Below are 25,589 nucleotides of genomic sequence, written 5' to 3' on the forward strand. Positions count from 1 at the left end.
AGATTCTTGGAAAGTGTAGAACATGGGATAAATTGAAACTCTGGCTCTGCCATTGCAAACAAATATTACCAAGTAGTAGAAGGTTTGATTCACATGGAAGAGGATGGACTTTTAATAATTTGGTTTGTGTATTCTCAAACAAGATGGCTTTCTTTATTTGCGATCTCATTATCCAACAAAATGGCTGTGTCCTTTCTCATTTATTCCATTTTGTAAATTAACATACAGTTAAATTGACTTCTTATGTTGCCTAGTTCTATGAATTGAACATGTAGTTTCCTGTGACCAATACCACAATTAGGCTACAGAACTGTTCCATCACCCCAAAGAAACCCTCTCTCACTACCCCTTTGGTTCCTGTCTCTTCCCACACAGCTCCTGGCAACCAGGATCTACACTCCATCATGATAGCCTTTTCTTTTTGAGAAAGTCCTGTAAATTGATCATGCCATGTATTTCCTTTTGTGATTGGTTTCATTCGGTCTAATGCCTTTGAACTTCATCCAAGTGTTGTATCAGCAGAATATTAAATTTCACATTGTGTACCATGGTGTGACTGTACCACAGTTTGTTGAACTGCTGATGTCAAAGGATATTTTGACTGTTTCCAGTTTTTGGTAAATGGAGCTGCCAAAATATTATTATGTCGATTTTTCTGTGACCCAGAAGTTTTTATTTTTCTAGAGTTCATATAGCGGATGGGGATTTCTGGCTCATGATAGTTGTGTGTCAAGCTCTGTAGGAAACTGCTGTGCTGTCTGGGAGCCTCCCCTGCCAGCACTGTGTGAGAGCTTCTGGGCTCTGCGGCCTGACGGCATCACCAGCTCCATGACAAGTGAAATAGCATCTCATGGTGCTTCCAATTTTTTAAATTTTTCATTTCCTAATAATCAGTGGTGTTGAACAATTTTCCAAGGAATATTTGCTATCTGTATATCTTCTTTTGAGACATGTTTATTCAGTTTTGTTTGCCCATTCTTTGATTGGGTTATTTGTTTACTTGCTGCTGAGTTTGGAGTATTCCTATGTTTCGGATGAAAGTTCCTGTTGAATACACGATTTGGAAATATTTCCTACTACACCAGTCACTTGTCTTTTCATTTGTGTTGCAATGTCTCTCACAGAGCAAAACTTGTCAATTTTGATGAAGCTCATTTTTATCCTTCATCCGATCATGTTTTTGTTGTCATATTTATGCACTTTGACTAAGTCCAGTTCATTCGGATTTTTCTTCGGTGTTTTCTTTTCAAAATTTTGTATATTTATGTATACCATTTAGGCCTATGAACCATTTTGTGTTAACTTATATTCAGGTTGTGGAGTTTCAGCACAGGTTCGCTTTCAACCCCAAATGGATGTATAATTGATTCAGTACATACCATCTTAAAAAAGAAATACTCTTTTTCCATTGACTTAACTATAACTTTGTCAAATATCAGTTGGCCAGATACATTATCAATGTAGCTGTCTTTTTAGTAATACCAACAATTTTGATTAATGTAGATTTATAATAAATCTTAAAATCAGTAGATGCATTTCCTCCATTTTTGTTCTTCTTTCTCAAAAATTTTGGCTATTCTATTTTCTTTGCCTTTCCTTAAAACTTTTTTTAATAAGTCACTGGGTCAGTTGTTATAGAAATCATTGAAGGGATTTTAACTGGTATTGCTTTAAATCTACAGATTAATTTCCAGAGAATCAATGTGTTTATAAAGTTGAGTTTTCTAATACATCAACATAATCTGTTTACATTTATTTTGACCATTTTTACTATTTTAAAACCATTTGTAGTTTACAGCATGTAGAACTTGTACATTTTTGTTTTGGTGTCATATTTAAGCACTCTTTGACTAAGTCCAGTCCATGAAGTTATTTGTTTTAGACCTACTATAAATGATTTGTATTTTTTAAATTTCAGTTTCCATTTGTTCATTGCTAGACATGTGTGTTGACCTCACATCCTATGAAACCTTGACTTTCAATATCACTTCTGTTTTAAAAACTCTCACACTGCTATTTAGATCTGTTCCTTAAGTTTGTTACCCAGGTGGGACCTGGAGCTTGGGGAGGTAGATAGATTACTTCTCGAAGTCTCCGATATGCTGCTTAGATTTATAGAGTCACAGCCCGGGTGAGCCCAGAGTTCACGAGCACCATAAGGATACCCCTTTCCCAGCTCCTCCTCTCAGCATCCTCTGCACCACATTCTCGTTTCCTGTGGTTTCTCTTTTTTGTCCTCAAGCTGGAAGTCTGTTGTCTAATCTCCCCTTCTCTGCCCTACGCCTGTACTTCCTGTCTTCCAGTTCCAAGAGGCAGGAGGACAGAGAAAGATGAACAGTGAAGGGCACCCCCCACCCCCTTGGGCCACATCTCCATCAGATAGGAAGCTCCTTCCCTGTGTTTTAGGCTCCTGCACACTGTGGTTAATGCCCCTTTTGCTGCTGCACCACTGGATTACGTGGAGGCAAGAGCATGAAAAAATGGAGGAAAGAAAAGGCATGTCCCCATTCTCCTGAGCCTGGAGACATCTTCCCAGATCTGTGAGCCTGAACTAGCAGCCTTTCCTGCAGGGGTCTCTGCCTGCACCAGTGACCCCACCAGGGCAGGGTCTGTGTTGGATCGAGGGCAGGAGCTACCACAGAGGGATAGAGTGGTAAGCTTGCTGGAGCTTCAGTGATCTGTATCCTCTGTTAAAATAAAATGTAACTGTGAGTATAACAGAAAAAAAAAATTCTGATCCTTAGTGCTATTAACTCTGAGTCTGCAAACAACTGCTTGGTGTTTCTGTGCAGCTTTTATAGCTGCAGCCTAGTGGCATGACAGGGTGCAGTGTGTACCTGAAGCACCTTCTCAACGTCTTCTCAGAGTATCCTATCGATTCAACGCAATGGCGGCTACCTCTGAATCCTGACAAGGACGGTTATAGATGCCAATCTTGTTTCCTCACCTTGCTGGCAGGATATTTCTTACACTCCTGGAGATAACTTAAAATTCATATTTCGTAATGAAATAATAAGTTTCCAAGTGTAAATGACTCTTTAGAAATGTCTATTTTAATAGAGTCATGAGTAGGGAAAGATTTGCTTTCATTTATTTGCATTGGGAGAATGACTCATATTTACATAGCACTGTTTTTAGCAGTAAAGAGGCCTCTGCAAGCCAGTTAATGTGAAAAACTGATCGTCAACTTCTCTATGTGTGCTCTCAGGCTCTTGAAGCTCTGTGAGCCCAACTATGTAACTATGGTATTCACCACCACACTCTAAAGTATTTCTATATTTAACTTAAGACCTCTTTGACTTTTGGTTTCATGAATCTTGTGAATAAGGAGGATGCTTTACTGTCCTCCTATGTTGTAGCTGGGAAATCTTTAGAGAGTTTGTGTTGGCTGCTGCTGGACATGGAGCTGTTTACAGTAAAGAGCCAATATCCCTTAATTTTGCTTCTTGAGAACCACCAAACCACAACAAACTCTGTAAAATATATTCTGACTTCTACCACACACTTGTGAGCTGGTAGGAAAACAATAGCTAAGCTATGGTTTATATATGTAACTTTAGCAGAGGGTAGTTTAGAAATGATGAAAGCAGTATCACTTTCTGTTTGACTGTGTATGTGGCCTGGATTTAATAAGCATGCTAGACCTGAACTAGAGTTGTTAAAAAAAAAAACAAAAAGAACCAACGCCACCATAACCACGGATTTTGTTACTCAGAGTACATCAGTGTCATTCCCATTAACCCATGCTCTGTTGCTTCATGGTCAATAATGACATGCTCCAAAGTCCTGGGCTGTCCAGAACGCTTGACAAGTTCTGATATAAGTTCTTGAAAGTCACGATATGGTTCAGATTCTCTAAATGGGAACTGGACAATGTGGAAGGACTTTTAATAGGGGAAAGAACATAAAATACTGGCAGTAGGTCTTTAAGAAGAAGACCCTGATGTGGATCTAGTGGAAGAGAAAGAGACTGGAAGGTGAGAAGTGAATTTTTTTTAGTGCAATGTAAGATGCAATGAAGCTAATTGCGGTGTTATCCCTGGGAAGGGAGACCCAAGAGATATTATAGAGCAATAATCATGGAGTTTCATGACTTTGGGAGGTAGGGGTGAGGCAGATGGAGATCAATAGTCTGGGGAGGTGTGTGAGATGGGATTTGAGGAAAGGAAGGGATTTGTAGAATGTGGGAGGAGGCGATCAGGACAAAATGGATTTGCCGATGAACATCAGGAAATCAGGACATAGTAGGAAAATGGATTTGAGGTAGGCCCTCACAGAAGGGACAGTTGAATCTCACAGAAATAAGTGAAGTTTCTGAAGCCAAGGAAGGGAGTAAACCAAGCAGAGTATAAGCTATAATTTTAGGAATTACTCAAGTTTCATTGGAGTGTTGGCTTGAAAGTACTACATGACCTCTGACCTTTGAGAATTTCAGCCAGGACAGGTGGGTTGAGTTTTGCAGAGTTAAATGGAACCCTCACTTCTATGAGTCCCATGTAAATGTAGCATGGCCAGGTAAATGTAGTCACCAGAAAGATCACCGGGTGCTCTTGCTTACCCACGGACTCATTTGTTTACTTGTGGCCTTTGTTTATTTTCCTGTCCGGGGAGATTTTTCATTTCCAAGTTACACGTCTTGATGGTTGAAATGCAGGGCATGCCTCGCAGCTGAGAGTTCCTGTGCGCGGCGCCAGGTCTGCTTTACATTCACACAGACTAACAGGCTAATGATGGCTTTTCCCTGGGTGTTTACAGAATCGTTTCTTGGTTTGTATCTCTGTGGCATTTCCAAAAGAGAGGAGTTATTTACATGTTGCTGCTTAACATTTTCAAAGGTGTTTGTTTGTTTGTTTTCTTTTTCTTTTTGCTCTAAGAATGGTCCAGAAGATGGTAAAGAAGTTTAGCGAAGAGTGCCTGCCACTAAATGGTCCTTTGTTCAGTCTTACGAAAATGTTTCTATGTTGCAGCATGTGAGACTGAATATTTCATTAGAAAGCAGTAAGGGAGTTATTTTAAAGGCAGATTTTAAGGAACCTTCATCATTAATATATTATGCATGCTGAAAACCCAATTGGGGAGAGAGTATGGACTTGTACTGGGAAATGATCCCCTGCTTTGCTTCCCATCTTGTTGGCATGGTGAAATATTTAAGTGGATCTGCTGTGGGAGATAAGACCTTGATGTAGTGATGGAAATACTGTGTTGGCCATGAGTTCTTACATTTTACGGCTGTCTGCATTAAACAGTCATAATGACTCAGCAATAGACTATTTGAAATGACATTGTTTGTGTTTTATTTTTTTTCATTGCACAGATTAAGGTGTTTATTTATTACTGAAGTCTAATGTCTTTGTCATATAAGTTGCTAGAAAAGCCTAAGACGGTTACTATTGTCTCTTGGTTCAGTCAAATTTGTTTCCTTGTAAAAATACCAAAATGCAGTGGCTTAGTGACAGTATAATATATGTGTGTTTGTTGGCTATTATGAGAAAAACTGGTCCTTTTATTTGAATATAACTGTGAAGTTCTCCCAGGATTGGCATGCTTTTGAATTGTTTGGTTAATTTTAGGGGAGATTGGGCAGGAAGGTGAGGAGTGAGGATGAGGGACTATACATAGGAATTCTCCTCAGACTAACAAGCCTGTTACGGCCCCATAGTGTCTCTGATAGAATCACAGATGGAATCCAGCCTGGGGTAGAATTCTTGGGGGGAATTAGAGCTGAGTGCTGATATTATGGAATAGCTATTAGAGACAACTCTTTGTTTTACTCATCAAGGAAACTGAGATCCAGAGAATGGAAGTGATTTATCATTGATCACATAGCTAGTTAGATGTTGCACTAGAATTAATACTTGAGTTTCTTGATTCCTAGCCCAGAACTTTCTTCAATATATCTCCTATGCAGTTATGACAAATTTCCTTTAGATGACATTTAGTAGATTTTTGCAATGAATAATGGTTAAAGCTCTCCCCCCACCCCCTCCCACACCTGATGGGTAATAGATTGAAAGCATAATTAAGCATTTCTAAATTTCTATGAGATTATCTTTGAAACAGTCTTTGGGATCATGAAATCATTATTTCATTTGTAATGCTCCTGACAGAAGAGAGGTGTTGAATAGCCACACTCTGCATGTGGCAAATTGTTACAGAATAAACTGGAATCTTTTACATCCTGTGTTCCAGTTCATTGACAGGGGGAGTCTGACTTTTGGATGTCTTGAACTTAGTTGTTTAATTTATAATCTGAATTCCCCATTCTCACCCCCTCAAATCTCAGATGAAGAGACTTACTTACTTGGTAAGTACTTACAGAGTACTTACCAAGGTACTCTGAGCTTAGGGGAAAGTGGATCCTAGAATTCTTAGAGTAACAGGATTAAGCAAGCTCCCTGCTTTGATTCCACTTGGACACTAGGTGGAAGTCCTTAGGAGATAAGGAGAAGCAGAAAACCTAATGGGCATGAAAAATATTGAGAAAATAGCTGGATGCTTTCTCAAAGAGAAGAAATAGAACCATAAGTTCAGAGACATATTCCCATGATGCATTTCTTATTTATCTACTTTGATGCTTCTGAAAGGTTCACTTGCATTGTAATTTGTTGAAAGTGAGTGTTCTTTGCACTACCAGGAATGGAAGGCTTCGAACATCATCTGCAATTACCAAGTCTTTGTATCTCTAATAAGCACTTAGTCACTGGTTGAAATGCACAAGCCATGCAATCCTGTAATCTTTTTATTAGAGTGTTGAATGTCCATTTGAGTAAAATTTCTGCAATGAAATTAAATATAATAAACGTTATTAATGGCACTATGATTCTGTTACTGTTGCTGTTGCTATCACTCTTTCTACCATACCACTACTTATACCACAGCTATCACTACTGCTGTGACACCTAGCACCACTGGCATGAAGAGGAAAGCAGAAGAGAGGAGTACATATCCTGTGTAAGACATCGCACAGAAATCATATCACAGTTGAGTCCTTATAGCACAATTATGTCCACTTTACAAATGAAGTTTCCTGTGGTTAAGTTTCTTGCAAAGTCCTGAGGCTAGCTGAGAGCGTAGGCTCCTCAGTTCACACCTTTAACCACTTTGAGCCACCAGGGCATGTACCGGAGCATATTGCCCAGCCCTGGAGGGGGTGTGATCAGTCAGTCTTCTGTTTGAAATCATTATATGCATTATTTAGATTAGTGCAGCAAAAAACGTTTAAAACAGTAGACATAGGCTCCACATTTCTAGAAGTTAACATACTTTAGTTGACTCACTCAAAATTTTCAAATAATTCCTATGAGAAGGAAATATTTAAACGTAATTGATGATCAGCATGGGGGAAACAGAAGTCTGCAAATCTCTAGAAAAATAACAACAATGAGTAGGGCCAATAAGAGTTCTTATTAAGTTCTTTAACTCTCAGGTGCTGAAGGATTCTACAGAGATATGTCACATCATGACTTATAACAAGTTATTACATTATTTTCAGCTGAGAAAATGGTATCATGAATTATTTAAAACCACCCCAGAACTGTAGCTAGTATAGTTTCCCACAGAATGACAAATCATACTGTCATCTGTACACACATCTTTGTGACTAATGTTTAAGTTTTCTATATTAATTTTAAATAATTGAGTTCGTATTATGATTTCCACTGATATAAAAATCACCAAGAAGCATGTTATTTCATAATTTAATATGAAATCTTGATACACTATCTTACAAGTAAATCACTTTTCTTTTTCCATGTACTACGTAATCTTTATTTTATGACATTATAACATTAGCTCTGCATCTGGCTCCAGAATGTTGCTAATTAGGTTTCCTTACAAGTATGATTCAAACGCTATGTTTGAATTTCTGCTTTTTTGATTTTAGAAAAACTTGCCATGATCTAGTAACATCAATGGGTTTCCCTCTTCACCTAGTTTGTTCATTATTTTAATTAGCATTTTGGTAAGTTCCTTATCCTAATTTTCCTATTCCTCTCTTCTACCACCTGTAATAAAATAGTGACAATTAGAAGGAGTTGTTGGAAGAAAAACAGCTTGGTATTCAGATTAAATTCAAAACAAATTTCAGAAATGAACATGACTAAGTGAATAAAACTGTCACATAAACTACTACTAGTCAGTTTGGTTTCCATAAATGCTACTATCACATTTCTTACCTGTGGGGGGTGGATTGCTACCTGTTTTCATACTAAGGTTCAAGGGAAATATCATTGCTTGTCAGTGTTTCCATGGGCTGATGGCAACAATTACTCTGTGTATTTTCTTGACCAGAAAAAGAAACTAGAGAATCTTAAAGGGGAGTAGTTGTGTGTTTTATCTCATTATTATTGCCTACTATATAATTGGTATGATGAAGACAAAATGATGCTGGAAATCTTAATAATAAAATTATCATCATTAAGTAGAGTTGGCCAATGACCAACAAACTTGAAGAAGACAGATCTGGATTTATGACACTGTCACATTGGATGAGTCTTTGCATCTCCTTAAGGCAGTTATTTTTTCTGGAAAAAAAAATCAGTGTTTTTTAAAAAATGATCTCCATAGTTAATTTCTGCCCTGCATGTCCCCTGACTTGTGTTTGCTGGGAGAGATTGCTGGGAGAGAATCTTCTTTACCTAGTCTCTTCAAAAAAAATGGTGTTAACTAAAAGGTAACAACACTGGATTTGTCGCCAGTGCCCTGGTCTTCGAGGAACACAGGGATGGTTACCTGCTGTTCTATTTTATTCATCTTTGTTTTGTCACAGATGGGATGCTATCCCATGCGGTAGGTTTTGGTGGGGGGGGGGCTATTTCGAGGGGGCCACACAGGGCACTGCCTATGACACCCACGCTTCCCTGCGAGCCTTGGGAAGGTCTCGCCTTCAGAGGTAGTTCTTGACAGTCTGTGTGCTCACCTCACAAAGTCATGGTTAAATTTCTTTTGAAATTAAAAACAACACCAACACTGTTAACACCTTTTGATGTGTTTGAATCAAATCTGTTTAATTAAACCAAATAAAGTGAATAGCAATGTTGTGGTTTTCAGAAACAGAAGATTCTTATCTTTCCATTTCATTTATTTTTGGTTGCAGGACTTCAGATGGTGGCAAAGTTGTTGGCACCATAGAAGTCAGTGTCGTGAAGATGGGGGAGATTGAGGATGGGGAAGCCGACCACATCACAACAGATGTGCAGGGACAAAAGGTAGGGCTTCAGCCAGCTCACTGCACAGATTAAATTATGATCGGCTTTGCCAGATGCCCGAGCCACCGACACCTCTGTGGGGTATGAAGTCTCATTATTCACAAGCTAAGTGTGAAGCCAGCTTTGGTGTTGGAGTGCCGCAAGCGTGCAGCGTCCTGGGGCCAGGGGGCGCTTGCAAAAAATGAAGCACCATTCAGAACCACCTTCCTCCTTCCTCTGGCTCCTGCGCTGACCTGCCTCCTCTCTGTTTGAACCAAAGCCTCGATCACTTGCATCCTGCCAAAGCGAGATGCTCAGAAGTTTCTGGAAGGGCTATTGTATAAAGTAAACACTTCTCCACTCTCAGAACCCTCTTTGGGAAGAGATGCTATTTGAATTTGGATTTCCTCTTACGTGAAGGAGGGCATCTTATGTGCCTTGTGCAATGGCAGAGAGAGGGGAGATGAGGCTGGAGACGAGGCTGCGTCCTCGGAGCTCTGCAGAAAGACCCCAGTGGGTCTTCATGTGTACCCGGGAGTTTTACTTCCATTTTCAAAGAAAGAGAAACTTCCTATTAGTCTCATTTCCTGTCTCAGTAATGCCTTTGCCTATGTCATGGAGGCACGAGGCAGAGCCCTCAAAACTGCCTGCAGTTTTCTTCTGGAAAATGAGTTTCCCATATGAGCATTTGCAATGAGGCCTCTGGTGACTTGCTTTCTGACGCAGTGACCCTTGTCTGGGAACATGTCTCAGTTTCGGTACTTAGGCAACATCTACATGAGAGATGGTGTTTATCACGCACTTAACAGAAAATGCTTTCTCCAAGAATCTGCCTGCCTTTTAAACACATGCTGTTCCTGCCCAGAATCGGGGGGAGTCTTTTCTGCTGCCCCAAGCCTGATCCTCTTCTGCTCCCTTCCTGCCTTTCTGGGAAGTTAGTGACGGATTGAAGCCTCTGTAGAGAAGGTCACTGAAATGGAGGTTGTCCTTACAATCACACACCTCTGGCTGGCTCCATGCATGGGGAGAAAGAAATGGAATTGCTCTTAGCACTCAGGCCTGGCCTGTGAGGGATGTGCCTTCCCACGCATGTGTATGAAAGTCGATAGAAGGTGGCAGAAGACAGGTACCTGGAGGAATCAGCTGCAGCTGCCATAACAAAATACCAACTTAAACCACAAACATTTGTTCTCTCACAGTTCTGGAATGTGAGTGAGTCCCAGACCCAGGTGCCAGACGGCACATTCCTGCAGACGCGCCTCTGTCCTCAAGTTGCCTTCCCTCCACTCACAACTACGGAGAGGAGCCAAGCAGCACTGGTATCGCTGCCTCTTCTCCTAGGGAAACCAGCCCTCAGGACTCTGAGCTACCCTGTGACCTCATTTCACCCTCCTTACCTCCAGGAGAGTCCCATCTCCACACAGACACACTGGGGGTTGGGGCCTCAACATGGAAATTCAAAGGAACACAATTCAGTTCATTACAGGGCCCCTGATATAAAATACTACTTTTGAATCTTGAATCCCATGGAACCTCCAGAGGATAGAATATGTAAATGAAACTCCAGACTCTTTCCTCTCATATACACTTGCTTAATTGTTTCCTCAAATCCTATTATTTTCATCAAGAGAAGATTGTTCAGAGGGTCACTTACCATATTAGACTTTCATTAAACTTTTATGCATACACACCTAGGAACAGAAGACGACGTATTAAAAAACATACTGAAGCAGAAAGAACAATTCACAAAAGAAATGCTAACATCATCCTTTTACAAAGCTGGCATTTTAGGTGGAATATTATATTTGCTATCTGTGGCCCCCCCAATTATTTATTTATTTTTTGGATTTGGGACTCACCTTTGACTCACAGTCAATAGGTCAGCAAATCCTGTTGATTCTGCTTTTTCCATCAATCTAGAAGCCAAGGTCATCACCTGGATTTTTACCGCTGTCTCCTGATTCCCTCCTGCTTGCTCCCCCTACCCCTGCCATCAAGGTCTATTCTCAGCAGAGCAATTATGAAAATTTAGCTCAGAACATGTCACTTCTCCAGTGGCTTCTCAGCTTCCCGCAGGTGTTAACTTCTCAGGAGTGACCTCACTTAGAGTCTCAGTGGCGTTGGCCACTTTCTTCATCTCCTCCTCCACTCCTCATTCTTACTCATCTCCATCTGCCACATTGTCTTCCCTGCTATTCTGTGAATGGTGCAGGTACATTTCCAACTCAGGACCAGGTACTTCATGATTCACTTTCCCTTTCAGGCATTTCCCCAGATAACTGTGTGTGCTCCCCCCTTTGCCATTCTCCCCCCTTGTCTATTTCCCCTCTTCTTTATCTCTCCAATGCCTAGAACAGAACTTAACATGGGGAAAAATTAATAAATGAAATCAATATTACTTCAAAGAAATAAAATCTGAGACTGCCTCTTCAGAAGGAAATGTTTGCATAAAATGCCATACCAGCTGGTCAGTCAGTATATGTAAACTGGAATAAAGGTGTAAAAAAGAGTGTAGGATTATGAAAGAGGGTGATGCTAAAAAGAAAAACAAGAAAACCTTTGAGCAGTCAAGAAAAATGATACTGGAGACAGAAAGAGGAAGCAAATCATCAAATCAGGTGAAAGGCAAGAAAACCAGATGAGGCAGAAAATGGCGGCAGGACACACCTCTGGGCCCAGTGACTTGGCCTCTGTCAGGGCCTCAGTGGCTGAGCAGCCCAGGGAGGCTCTGCTGAGCAGGGTTCTGCTCTGCTGCTGCCTGGCCTTGTCTTTGTGAAATGTGCACGTTACATTAGGATGTGGCCCAGCCCTGGTGCCCACAGTGGCCATGGGTTCTACAAAGGAAGGACAATGCCTCCCTCACCATGAGCTACAGAGCTGTGACAATGTCCTGGTGTGGATGAAGCAGCGATACTCCTCCCACTCTCACCACCCTGTGTTTCCATGACCTACGCCCTTCTTGGTTTGCTTTGGCCCCATTCTTTGAAGTGGTGATTTAAGATGTGGTCACAGACAAGAGGGTATCTTTGGGTTGTGAAGGCCCTTCTCTGAAATTTCTGTTTCCTTATTTGCCCCAGATAGACCATGGAAAGTGGTATGACTGGCCTTCCTTACTGTATAGGGTATTCACAGGTGTGGAATGTTTTTCATTCATTGATCAAACAATACTGTCTTCTGTGTTCCAGGTTTTTCTACAGAGTTCTATGTATTGAGCAATAAATCAAATAGACACAAATGCTGCCTCCAGGGGAAGAAAACAATTTTAAAAAAAGAGAAAACAGCATACTGTAGATCAGATGGTGCTATATGCTATAGGAAATATAAGGCAAAGTGAAAAATAAGGAATGTTGGACGGTGGTCATTTTATGCTGAAAGGTCAATGATAGAGTTACTGGTAAAGTGATATTTGAACTAAAATGTGAAGGATATAATCAAATGAGATATGTGATATCTGAGAGGAACACAGACTCTAGGATGAGTGAAGAGCAAGAGCAAAGGATTGGTTGATATTCAAAATCAAGTTCTAAGAATCTTACCTATCCTATATTTCTTCTTCTTGACTATCTATACCATCAAATGATATTTTCAAAGGATTCCTTAAACTCTGTAGGCTTATGGAGCTCTGTGTCACAAAAAGCATGTGATACTTGTTATTCCTGCTTACAAGCACAGATGTGAAATCATCACATTGAAAGCACCCATCACATAGGTATGTAACTAAGGCTGCCGATTTCAATCATAATGGCAGCAATGAAGAGATTATATAGTAGATTTAGTTTGAGCCTCCTTAAGCACAGCTTCCATATCATTTTAATCTCTATAGCATCTCGCATAGTATAAAATGATTCTAGGTTCAATTGTTAAAATAGTTCAATAAAATAAGCTAAAGAATTAAGTAATATGTTTCTTAGCATCAAAAAGAATTTAAATAGTCACAGAAGCTACACCCAGATACAGTTCAAGAAAATAATACAGTTCAAATGTGAAAATATTAATTAATTTAGTGAATGTTTACTATTGTCTGTTTATGTGCTGGGGATTTAAATCTTGAGAGCATTCTGAATACTAGCACTTTAAAATACAATTGTAAAATAATAATCAGGTTGAAATTGTTCTAAATGTCTGCCTTCCAGTGTGAATGGAAGATAGGAATATATGAAGGTTGTATTTGCGTATCCATTTGGTGAAATGATACAGGTTACTGTTGGGAAATGTAAAGTCATTTTGATAATAAAGAGGTAGGGCTACCTCCACTTAAGGAGGCAGTTTCCCAGGAGAGTAGCCTAATCTCAATGAGTTACAACTACTTCACCAAATGATTTCAATCTAAAGTCATCCCTATAAGTTATACTGTAGTAGAAAATCCTCTTTAGGAAGGAAATGGCCACTGCTATGTACCTAGTTATTATGTGAAGGGGTGTCAGTGACAAATGATGAAAGGGCTGGAAGACCCGTCTGAGAATACCAAATTTGAGTGGGCAAGAAATTACCATTCTATATTCTAGAGCAGAATACTGATCCGATGACTATAATGTTTATGAAAGATTATTTTAACAGCCCTATGTAGACTGAAAAGAGTAGAGAAAATATTGGAAATAGGAGAAATAAATAATTTTAAGTATTTCTAAGCATCATTACACATGGCTCTAGTGATTTGAGTAGTGCTTCTGAAAGAGTAGTGGCTTGAGAAGAGATCACCTCTGACTCAGGAAAATAACTTAGAGAACATTGAATTTTAAGAGTTGTTTGTAGTTATTATTTCAGTAGACTAGGACTTCAACACCTGTGAAAGCATGTTTTCCATTCGAGAAATTTCCTGAGTAATATGATGCATATTATGATAAAAAAAAAAAGGAGTGGACTTTAGAATAGAGAAAGTATCATCTAAATCAATATTTTCAATTATTTGTCTTCCTTCTCAAAATCCCTGAGGGTCATGTAGATTCCATCATTCACTGTGACCTCACTGGCCATGATTCTCAAAGTGGCTCATGCCTAGGGTGGAAGGGTGGAGGGGAGACAGAGAACCCGGACATTCAGGAACTAGCCCATACAATTCTGATGGCCCCTCCTGCTGGTCTGACCCCACCCCCACCCTCACCCCCCAGGCTCTGGGGCATTTGTGAGCTGTTTCCCATAGAATTCCTCAACTGAAGAATGTTCTGACATTTTCTGTTTGTTTTGTTTTTATTTGCAATTATTTGTTTATATTTGATGTATTTGCTCTGAAAATCCACTCTCTTCCTTCACCAGACCCCTGTCCATTTCCCCTTCATTTATTCACTCATTTGTTTGTTTATTGGTTAAGGATGGAAGGAAATTTTTTGAAGAGACAGATGTTGGCCTCTGTCTGTGTGTGAAAACAAATCCCTTGTCAATTCCCCGTGGGCCAGGAGAGCTTTGCTTCCTCTGTTAGTTTTATAGGAAGTTGAGGGAGAGTCCCATGCTCCTGCAGATTGTCTGGGTTCACTCTCCCACGCACAGCTCACTCAGTAGGAACTGAGGATGGTGACATCCTCTTCTGCATCTCTTCATTCTGTCTGTCCAGAGAAGTGTTGGTTCTATAAAGGTTTATGAAATTAATCTGTTATTAACCATGTATGAGTAGATTCATGGCCTCTGGGACAGCTTATTTATACATTGCTGAAGCAATCCAGCAATTGATAAGTTGGAGATCAGCTTATTTACAAATGGTCCCTTGCATTGTTTGGCTGGGGATAATAAAATCACTTTGCCCTGTGTAAATAGATGCTGCAACATATTCTATCTTTTATTTAAAGTTATCTTTACTAAAAATCTAGAAAGAACTCTGCTTTTTATTGATCCAAAATCATCTCAGATGAAAAAATAGACCATTCACCTTGTCAAGGGTAGGTTTCTATATCAGGGCCCTGTTGCAGGCATGTTGAAGATAATCTTTTCCTACTTTTTCCTTTCTTTCCTAAGCAGTCTTTAACTGGAGTTGAAAGGTATAATTACATAATGCAATCATACCTTATATAAATGTAGTAAATAATCACAAGTTAAACAAGCTGTATAGTAAAGGTAAAGCTGAAAATCGTGTATACAAAAATGTTTTATTCAGAACTTTTTGAAGCCATATGTACAGTCTTGCAGATAAAAGAGCTTAGTTCTTATTTTGAGTCTTTTCTTTTTTTTAATTGAGGTAATATTCAAATATGCTTTATTTCATTCTTTCCTAGTGTTCCCTAGTATGTGAATGCACAGCCCCCGAGAGTGTGAGTGGAAAAGATAACTTACCTTTTTTGAACTCAGGTATGTACCTCAATTTGGAAACTTACTTGTCCTGTGCCTGATATTCACTGGATCATAAACTTTATGAGATTCATCATTCATTTATGAGAAACATGCTCAAAAATGGGGATACATAGAACATATCTCAACATAGTAAAGGCCATATATGACAAACCCACAGCTAACATCATTCTCAATGGTGAAAAACTGAAAACTTCTCCACTAAGATCTGGTACAAGTCAAGGATGTCCACTTTTACCACTGCTATCCAACAGAGAAAATAGAAAAGGAATCCACACTGGGAGAGAAGAAGTAAAACTAGCACTATGTGCAGATGACATGACAATAGACATAGAAAACCTGAAAGACTTCACTGACAATCTAATTGAAGCAATAAATGAGTTCAGCAAAGTGGCAAGTTATAAAATCAATTGATAAAAATCAGTTACATTCCTATATGAACAAAGTTTCATTTCCTGTGTACTCAATACTGAATCTGGGCAGCATTCTCAGAGTCAGTTATGAATACTTAGAAGACCAAGTGGCAATTGTGAGTTGGCAGCAGTGGGTACAAGCTTGACAGTTCCATAAGAAATACCTTAGCTCTGTGGCAAAACAAATAGACTCTATTCTAGCTGTTGGACATGGTTATCTGAAACAAGCATATTGGAAGATAGCACTTAATTAGCTCAATATTCTATTATAGAACTCCCAAAATCAAGGTGTTAGGGTAATAGGTATATATGGATTCAGTAGAATAAATTCAAACTTGCCTTTGTATCTTCCTGAGTGTCTATGTGTATACTGGGTCACTCATAGGCATATATTTTAATTTCATCAAGGCACCAAACAACGTCTTACATGATGACCTTGTGACTAAAGTTGAGACGTGGGTACAGTTAAAATATATAAATGATGCAACTAACTTTTGAATGATAATGCAAACTATCAGCCATTAATACTAATAATAAGTAAATAATGACCGCTTTCCTGACAGGCAATATGCCAGATACCTTACCTGCCTTGTTTTATCAAATCCTCTGACATTTGTTATGCAAAAGACTCTGTCATTGTCTCCATTTTATAGAAGAGCAAATTGCTCAAGGTCACCTACTATAGCAAGTCACATAGTAAAGTCCAGAATTTAAATCCAGTTTTGGTCCTAAGTCCTTTACTCTTAGTTACTAAGCTGTGCTATTACTGAATAGTCATTAATTAACAAATTGGTGTTAACAATAGCATATGCCTTAGTATTTTTTTCTAGCTCTGACATAGATAGTATAATAATCAGATTAATGACTTCAAAAACTTACTAACTCATAATCCCAAAAGTATTAGTAGATTTTCCCTGCAGAAAGCCACTGATAAAAGGAATGGAGAAAGGAAAGACAGTCCATTGTGTTAATATGTACAGATGTAACAACAAGACACCCGCTGATACTGAAAGAAGATGATAGCAAAGAGGAGCAGCTCTGTTTCTGTCTATGCCCAAATGACAGTCTGTTCTTATTTTATGCAGGCTGTAATATTGGATGGAGTGTGCATTACATAGTCAATCATGTATCATAAAAGCACCTGATAAGTTATTCATGTGGTTAAAATATCTAAAGTATGCTCACAAGGTTGTCTCAAATTTTCCATTTAGAAAAAAAAAACAGTTGTCAAACTTTTAGTTTTTTAATGTATCCTATTTAAGTAAATTAAATAGATTATCTTAAAACTTAATTTTGAGAAATAAAATTGAGGGACACGACACTCATGTTAAATACAGTTTGAATAAATCAGGTGATCTCCCAATCATTTATACTGTAATTACAAGATAATCTTCAGTGACTCACTGTGAACCCTGTAGGTTTTTATGCTCACGAAATCAAATGCCATTTTAAGTGCTGATTGGTTTAATGTACATTTCAAATAGAAAGGGAAAAATTCTTCCCTTTGGAAAATATTCCAAGGAAAGAAAAGGCAGAGGGAACATAATGAAAAATAAATCTGCACCTCCTAGTATCTGGGCCATAAAATCTGTCAGTCCTGAGTTTTGAATATGTGCTAACTCTTCCGGATCACGAGGGTGCCGTGCTATCCCTAGTGTGTAACTTGCCCTCTGACAAAGGCAACTGGCATGGGATTGATGGAAGCAACTCTTTCTGCAATTTAAATACCCTTACTTACTGGAGCGAAAGGTAACTGGTGATTGTTTTTCTTCTTTCATGGAGGTGACAGTTTGATGATGATACTCCACTTATTTCCAAAGATCTTTTTTATTGTTCTTAGTCCAGACACTCAGAAGCTGGGATATTTGCCACAAATATTTTCTTTGAACATTCTTTCTTTTTTTTTTTTTAAGATTGATTTATTTATGCATACAAGTGCTGGGGTACAGACCAGAGATGTGGGGGGGCGTGAGGAGTCACCAGAGACAGAGCGGAGAACAGAACAGGCAGATTGACTGAAGTACACTGCTGAGGGGAGCAGCGGGAGAGACAGGAGAGGTCTGCTGTGCCATGGGGGTAGCTCTCTGGCTGGGGATCAAATTCGTACTGCAGAGGCTGCATGCAGCTCCATAGGTTGTGTCTTAATCCCTTGCGCCACCAGGGAGGCCCTGAACATTCTTATATTAGGGGAAAATAAGACTAAATGAGAGTCAAATGTTATAAAGTCTTGACAAAAAGCTTGATTACAGCTATATGAAATGTTCCTGTTTAAAATACAAAACTGCCTTTTGTAGGTGGAGCTATTATGTATGATATAGTCCACGTGTACTATGTCTTCTATTTATATATCTATCTATCTATCTAAACTCAGCAACTCTGCAATTAATTCATTATATTCTTGCATGGTTTTTTTTTTTTTTTTTCAATCTGTAGGCCAAAAGGGTGCTATTGGCATCCTCTGAAGTCTTTGTACTTATGTATTAGACGGAACTCGCCAGCTCAAGTGAGTTATGGAGTACTTACTGAGTGAGGAAGAGAATGTCAGATCTCACACCAGCTCTTCACTCTTCTATTTATATCTCGAGGTTGCATTTATAATTCAGGAAATTCACTTACCTATTGTAAGACTAAAAAGAAAAGCGCTTTCCTCTAAGGTCTCACCTTTTTCTTGCCCTCTTCATCTTGCACATCGAGTGTACATGTTGAGAATTGAGGACAGCATAGAAAGAATGAGGAGGAGTTACAATTACACAGGATAGAGAAGTAGCTTACATCTGTGGGAAAACAAATTCCTTTCAGCTGTTGGATTTTATAGTCTCTGAAACAGGGCACACTGGGAGATACAGTATATCTTACAAATACAAAGGTCTTATTTAGTGTGAGTTTCTAACTTTGTAACTCATAGAATAAAGTTTTTAGAACAGTATAGGTTTACCTCTTCCATTGTTTGCTTATGCATTTAAGCAAAATGGCTGTCAGGAAAGTATTTGTTACTGAAGAGGTTGGAGTAAGAAATCTATTGGGTTGTCAGAAAAGTCATAACATATTTTTTTTCTGTTTTTCAAGCAAAAATGTGTCATGGGCTTTCCAAGAACCTGATAATTTTGAGCACAGAGCAGTGCTCTGTGCACAGGTCAGGATGGCCTGTGTCCTGCTTAGGTGCAGCCGCTGGGCACCTTGTCCATAGTGGGATGGTAAAAGGCTTTTGTGCCATTATTACAAGATCACAGGACAAGCTGTCAGAAGAACTGGGGTCATCTCTGAGATATGCCAGCAGGTGACCCTCAAACAGGGGCAGCCTCTCTGGATGCTATTTCTTTTAAATGATGAAATTGGCGTGAACGATCTTTAACTTCATTTTTGGTGCTCAAAGGTTTAAAGTTGAGAGATAACAATATTATTTAGCTTTTGCTCTTTTCCATTCTTTTAATGAAATATTTCATAGAAGTGTTCATTTCGATCCATTTCAAACAGAGTCACATATCATCTCATTGTTGACAGTAGTCTTCCTCAGACCTATTTATCTTTAATATAAATAAGGCCCCAGCCATGATAGCCCTTTTAAAAGTTTTGTCAGGAAGACAGTTCTCTCTGGATGCTGTAATTCTCTCCTTCTTCCTTGTAAAAGCATAAAGCTGCAAACTACTTCTGCTCATGAACCTTTATATCATCTGCCACTTCTGAAGAGCTAATAGCCCCTCTCACAGTTTCCTATTATCTGCAGATTTTGAGTGCATTTCCCCTGTCAGCAAGCATTAGATCTGATGCACCATCTTCCTTGGTTGAGTTCCATACGTTTTGAGTCATGAAATTACTCTTTATATTCCTTAAATACCACTTCCATGCTGTGCATTAACACATGTACTTGTCCTTCTCATTCACAGAGGGCTTATCCGGCAGCTTTAATATCCTTAAGTTGGACTTAGCTAAAGATGAGGGGCTTCCTCGCTGCCATCAGCCCCCCTCCTACGTGGAAAATTCACTGGTGTTTGTACTTCTTGCTTACAAGATAACCCACTTTGTCTCAAAATAGGTCAGCAGAGGTCACTATATATCTTCGATCTTTTCCCCGGGATTGGGTCAAGCCATCTACAATCACGTGTCATTTAACAATGGGTGTGCATTCTGGAAAAATGCCTGGTTGGGCAGTTCAGTTGTGTGAAAGCACATTAGCAGCAGGTTTTGTGTGCTTCGGGGGTGTGATGAGCAAAACAACAGAAGATGAAAGCAAGCACAGGGAACGCGGTGCTCACAAGAGACTTGGGAAACATGGGATGCCCTAAGTTGTGACCCAAGTAAAATATTGACATCAAGATGGCCACATCACTGGGCCACAGGGATTGTAGCGCCATCATTGTCTTGTCCATCAGCCTGCCCGTGGTCAGCCCTGACCCAACCAGCATAATGTCCCCTTGGCCACTACCATTGTTTGCAAAAGAAGCCAGATGATGAGCTATTTAAGATGGACCATTGCTTGTTTATTTCCATATATCCAGGGCCAGGATACAATAAGAACTCAATAAATGCCTATCAAGTCACTGATAATGGATGTGTGTATTATATTATATTATTTATTTATATTTCAGGGAATAGAAAATTGCATTGTTATTCTCTCCATGGAAAGTTGTTCAAATTTAACTATTTGGAAATAAAATAATGTTATTTTCTTTAAAACCTACCACCAAATTCTCGTTTAGATTTTTTTCTGCCTTACATAGCACCATGTATCTGAATTGCCTTTCACTAAAACACACACCTGAGCACAATAATGGGGCCACATTTATAGTTCAGAATATTTTAAAAATTGTTTCCTCGCTTTTTGAGTCGTGATGAATTCCAGTCAAAAAGCAAATCCCCAGTTTTCCCCTTTTCTTCTTTTTGCCCATGAGGTACTAAACTTGCTACTTGTCAAATTTCAGATGGTATCATTTAATATTGACATAATCCCTTGTATTTTCTCCACACCATTTTAGCTAGATGTTGCCCTTGTGTTTTTAATTCTGATATATGAAATTTGAGACTATTATGGTTTATAACATTGGCCCTTGATCCTTTGTACTTATTCACCAGATTTCTTTGCTTTTGTTGTTTTAATAAATGTGATGGAGTCCATTAACCTTGGTCTCTTAGAATTTCCATATATTTTCATTGCAATGTACTAATATATTTAAGATTTATGGGAGTTTCAATGGAAGAGTGAATTTCACTATCTAGTAATCAATGAAATCTTCTCTTAGATGCCTTTAAATGCTTCAACTGTCTTCCTGATTTAAGTTGATTACCTCCTCCACTACCCACATTAGATAAACTAGAAGAAAAATAAAGGGAAGCAGATGGTTTAGTCAAAGAGTGAACATTTTGTGGACAAATGTGAGGAAAGCTTTCTCTCAGCTGTAGTTTTTTCTTCATTCGGATGCTGGTGCTCGCCCTCGAAGTGGGGTTTTTAATTATACCTCTCACTTTAATTGTGGTGCCCTAATTGCTCTCCTCCGGGGAAAAACAATGATGGGAAACATCTGAGTTGCAAGGTCTAAGCTTATTTCAGTGGGGTGGATGCATTTCCAATCTAAGGTGTAGGAAATAAAATGAGAACTAAAACGAGGACAACTCGGGCTTCCCCTTCATCAAGGTCCTGTGCTGATGGGGAACATGGGCAGGTAAAGGGACAGTTATAGGATAATAGCCTTCTCTAAGGAGGTAGAGACATTAGTGGACTTCACCACATGTTCACACCATCATCGCCCCATTACATCTTCATGGGCCTTCACTCCTGGAAGATGAAAATGGGCTTGCCTTGATAAGTTTCCCCTCCTCAGCCTTGACTACATGCTATTGAACTCATACTGGAACATGTAGCCCCTGAGTTGAGAGGTCAATAAATAGGTCACTATGGTAACAGCATTCACTTTGCCAGAATTAAAAACAGCCCTGAATACCAGACCCCCACCATGGCCAAATCCACCCCTCGACCTTCCTTCACCATTTTGTCTTAGGGATGTGACTGTTGAACTTGGAGGACTAGAAAGCCTCATCTTTATTATTTTTGAAAAGATCTCTCTGCTGTATTTTCTGACTGCCTCTTCTGTATTTTTATCCTCTTTTCTATAGTCATGCTTCCAATAGTGTTTTAGTGATTACTATTTAGGGTTCTTCAGTTCTCATCCAATCTTAAAAAGAGCCAACCTACATTTAAGATGTATATAAATCTAAAATATTTTCAAGTATAAATGAGAGAGTGTCAGCATCTAATTGGATTACACAGACTTATCTTTAGTAAGTGTAATGCACCATTTGGAGAAGAGGCAATGTATGTACATTCTGCTGAATAATTAAACTATTAAACAACTGCATAATTAAAAGCTACACAATAAATAGATTCTCTACAAGAATCTGCAGTACATTAAAATAATGATTTTGTAAAGCTTGAAGCCAATAAAGTCAGATTCCTTTTAAATATGTGACTTCTACCACCTCCTGAAAGAAAAAAGCGTGTGAACATAATCGCAGATGGGTTTCCTCTGGAGAAATATAGTAAGGACAATGTGATTTGAGCTTTTTGATGATCCCCTCTACCCTGAGTCTAAATTTATAAAATTCCTCATCCAATCCACTGACATCCCTAACACAGACAGAGAAGAGAAATTCATCCCATGCTATCTCTCTGAATTATCTTCCCGGCCCCATGTTGCAGGAGCGGCCCTCTGTTTTATGTGTTGTCAGTTGTTGGCTTTGTGGGACATTTCCTTGTCATCTTTGCTTTAGATAATTCAGAATTGGAGCAGCTCGGCTTTCACCATGACTGAGTCCCACGGAAAGCCAGGTGACACGTTACCTAGTTAAAAAGATCCTGTTACAGAGTCGAGGAGAAACAATACAGAAATTTGAGTTTTGCTGCAACTTTGGAAGAAAAAAAAATCTATCATTTACTTTCTTCTCCAGTGTTCCCCTTTGGGGACAGCCCCCGGGGGACAGTATCAAGAGCAGCTGAGTGCTTTACCCTTATTAAGTCGCCAGAAGACCAGAATGTGATCCAAAATATCTCTGTTGCTTTGCATTTGGTAGAATCTATCATATGATATTTTTAGCAATTGTTTTTTGGCAAAAACAGTGAAAAAAAAAGATGAGGACACACATAAGACGTTCTTTAAAGGGAACTTATAATAGATGTTGCATAGTTATTGTTTTGGGCTGGAGCCTATTGCTTGTTCAGAAATGCACCTTCTATTTGAAGTAGCACTTGGCGCCAGTGAGAACAGGAGCTGAAAGTGAGAATCACTTACACGGCTGGAACGTGTGGAGAATTGTTGAGGCTATCTCGCCACAATAATAGGAGATGCACTTAAAAAATTGACAGAACACTCATCATTTGGGGCCCATTGTTCAATGAGCCTATTGCTCATAGCCCCAGGAGGATGACAAATTTGCCCACTATCAACCCAGCAAGAATTTCTGGTTGAGATCATCTTATCTATTCTTTTTTTCTTTTTCTTGTAACTAGTGCAACAGATTTACATGAGCTTTAAAAGTCAAGCCCTATTTTTTTTTTCATTTTTTAAATCAGACTCCATAATATGGTATTTTAGGAATCATGATAAGTGACTTTGCTTTATACATAAATAGTGTTCATAAGAACATTGTTTCATTGTTTGAAATAGATCCCACTATATCCACATTGAGAGCCTGATAAATAAATAGAATTTAGTCTATATTCAACTCATGTTTGGAGAACTATGAGTTTCAAATGATCAGACCCTATTACGAGTTAGATAAAGATGATTGGCAAGTTTTTGGCTGATCAAGTTATCTGATTTTTAAATGATCTGCCTTGAGTGTTTTCCTTAAAAACAGCAGCTTCCACACAAAGACCTTGGATGATAGGTACCAGGTGGTCAGAGGAGTGTTCCCTAACTCATTAATCAAACCGCTCAAGCTCTTTCAACAAAGACTTATATTTAGAACACATTGAAGTACCTTAAAATGATAACATTAAACTAAAGTAGAAGGATTTATTTTGGGATCCAAAGAGAAAATGAAGAGTTGTATACTCTGTAACATAATTCAAAATATAAATTTTATAAAACATAATTACTGTTTTGTAAAAAGCAAGAAAAATCCAAGACCTTTTAAAAATTTTATTTTATTTATTTATGCATACAAGAGCTGGAGTATGGGCCAGAGGCGCAGGAGGGTGAGAGGATTCACCAGAGACAGAGTGGGGAGCAGAGCAGGAGGATTGAAATATGCTGCTGAGGGGAGCTGCACCATGTGGGTTAGCTCCCTGGTTGGGGGTTGAACTCAAACTGCATTGGCTGCCTATAGCTTCATAGTGCTGAGATTTAACCCCTTGTGCCACAATGGAGGACCCTAATCCAAAGACTTTTGACAATTTTTTTTGGAAATGTAAAGATTCTGTGTAATCTTGAAAAAATAAATGCAGAAGTAGCAGTACATGAACACAGACACACTAAGTAATTGATTATTTCGGTTACTAAGAGTTAATTTGAACATTTCAGAGACTGAGATTTTTGTCTTACTATAAAAGAATGCACTTATATTCCTGATCATGTTAGTTGTATTAGAATTGATGAGCTCCTATAAATTGCTTAATCTGACTAACACTATATTAAATTCACTATATGCTTTTATTTTCTTCTCAAACTGTAGAGAGACATGATAACAGAGATTGTAGTAAGATTCTTACATCCTGAAACATTGTTACTCTAAAATTGAATGAAACCTCAGTTTATTTAATTGACTAACTATATTTCATGTAAAATAAATGTAATTAGCTTTAAATATGAATCTGTGATATAATCTAATTTATAAAACTTAATGATCACATTTATGCTAAATATATCATTTCTTTGAAAATACAACTCTAGACTTTAAAAGCCATCTCTCAATAAACTAGAAATAGTCTACAATCTTCTTGCTTCTATCGGTTCTTTTAAAAAGTGAGCACTCTGGCTAGTTCCTTGTGGGGGTAGAGTAGGGAATCCTGGGAGGTTTAAATATGGTCATTGAAAAATGGAATATTTGAAAGCAAGGTTTCCAATATGGTGTCAATTCTAATAATGATAGTTTCCAGACTGTACCTCTAAGAATGCAAGATCATAGAGGAATAAGTAAATAGGTTCTCATTTTAATCTTCAGAAAGATGTTGTATGTTTACCCAAGTAGTGAGTGAGATATACTTCTAGAACCCTAAATTTTTGAACAGTTATTTTACCCTTTACATTGAGGAGACCTGGTCACATATCATGCTGGGCATTATTTAAAGCCTTACATCCATTTCAATTGCAACTTCTGCTTTTAATCACCTTTATTGGTAAACTGGAGTCAAATCATCATAGATACTTGCCTAGTGATTGACCTGGTACTTTTCTGCTCATCAAGCTTTGGCATGTGAGTGTAACAAAGGTAGTCAATATCCAGTGCTGATGGGAATAGCATTCTGCTCTGAAATATATGACTTGCCAATGTGGTGGGAGAACCTCAACACACAAAAATATGTCAACTATTATCTCAATACCTGATCCTGTGCTTTTCCCTTAAATCTGTTAAAATTCTTGATGATACCCTTAAATCTATTAAAATTCTTGATGATATTACCTGGTTACTTCTCTCCTCTCACTGCTCACCTATCCTATTTACACAGTTTATCCATAGTCTCCCTGCCTTGCTTCTCATAATGTGGTTTCAGGAAAATGGGTTA

The 25,589-nt window shown here is 38.6% G+C and overlaps 1 protein-coding gene across 8 annotated transcripts in view; it reads left to right on the forward strand.

The window, feature by feature from the left end:
* Positions 1-25,589, forward strand: part of INPP4B (inositol polyphosphate-4-phosphatase type II B) — a gene marked incomplete at both ends in the record, with an annotated part of 278,348 nt that overhangs the window by 115,749 nt on the left and 137,010 nt on the right. For 6 of the 8 annotated variants that reach the window (XM_084246365.1, XM_084246367.1, XM_084246370.1 and 3 more), the window contains 2 exons: positions 9,095-9,206; positions 15,389-15,461. In XM_084246365.1, coding sequence (XP_084102491.1) covers positions 9,095-9,206; positions 15,389-15,461 — 185 coding nt within the window. Of the gene's footprint in view, positions 1-9,094; positions 9,207-15,388; positions 15,462-25,589 lie in introns of those variants that run through there. The other 2 variants (XM_084246371.1, XM_084246372.1) reach the window with 1 other exon arrangement.

The sequence above is a fragment of the Talpa europaea genome, assembly GCF_964194135.1.
Source record: "Talpa europaea genome assembly, chromosome: 10".
NCBI classification, from domain to species: Eukaryota; Metazoa; Chordata; class Mammalia; order Eulipotyphla; family Talpidae; genus Talpa; species Talpa europaea.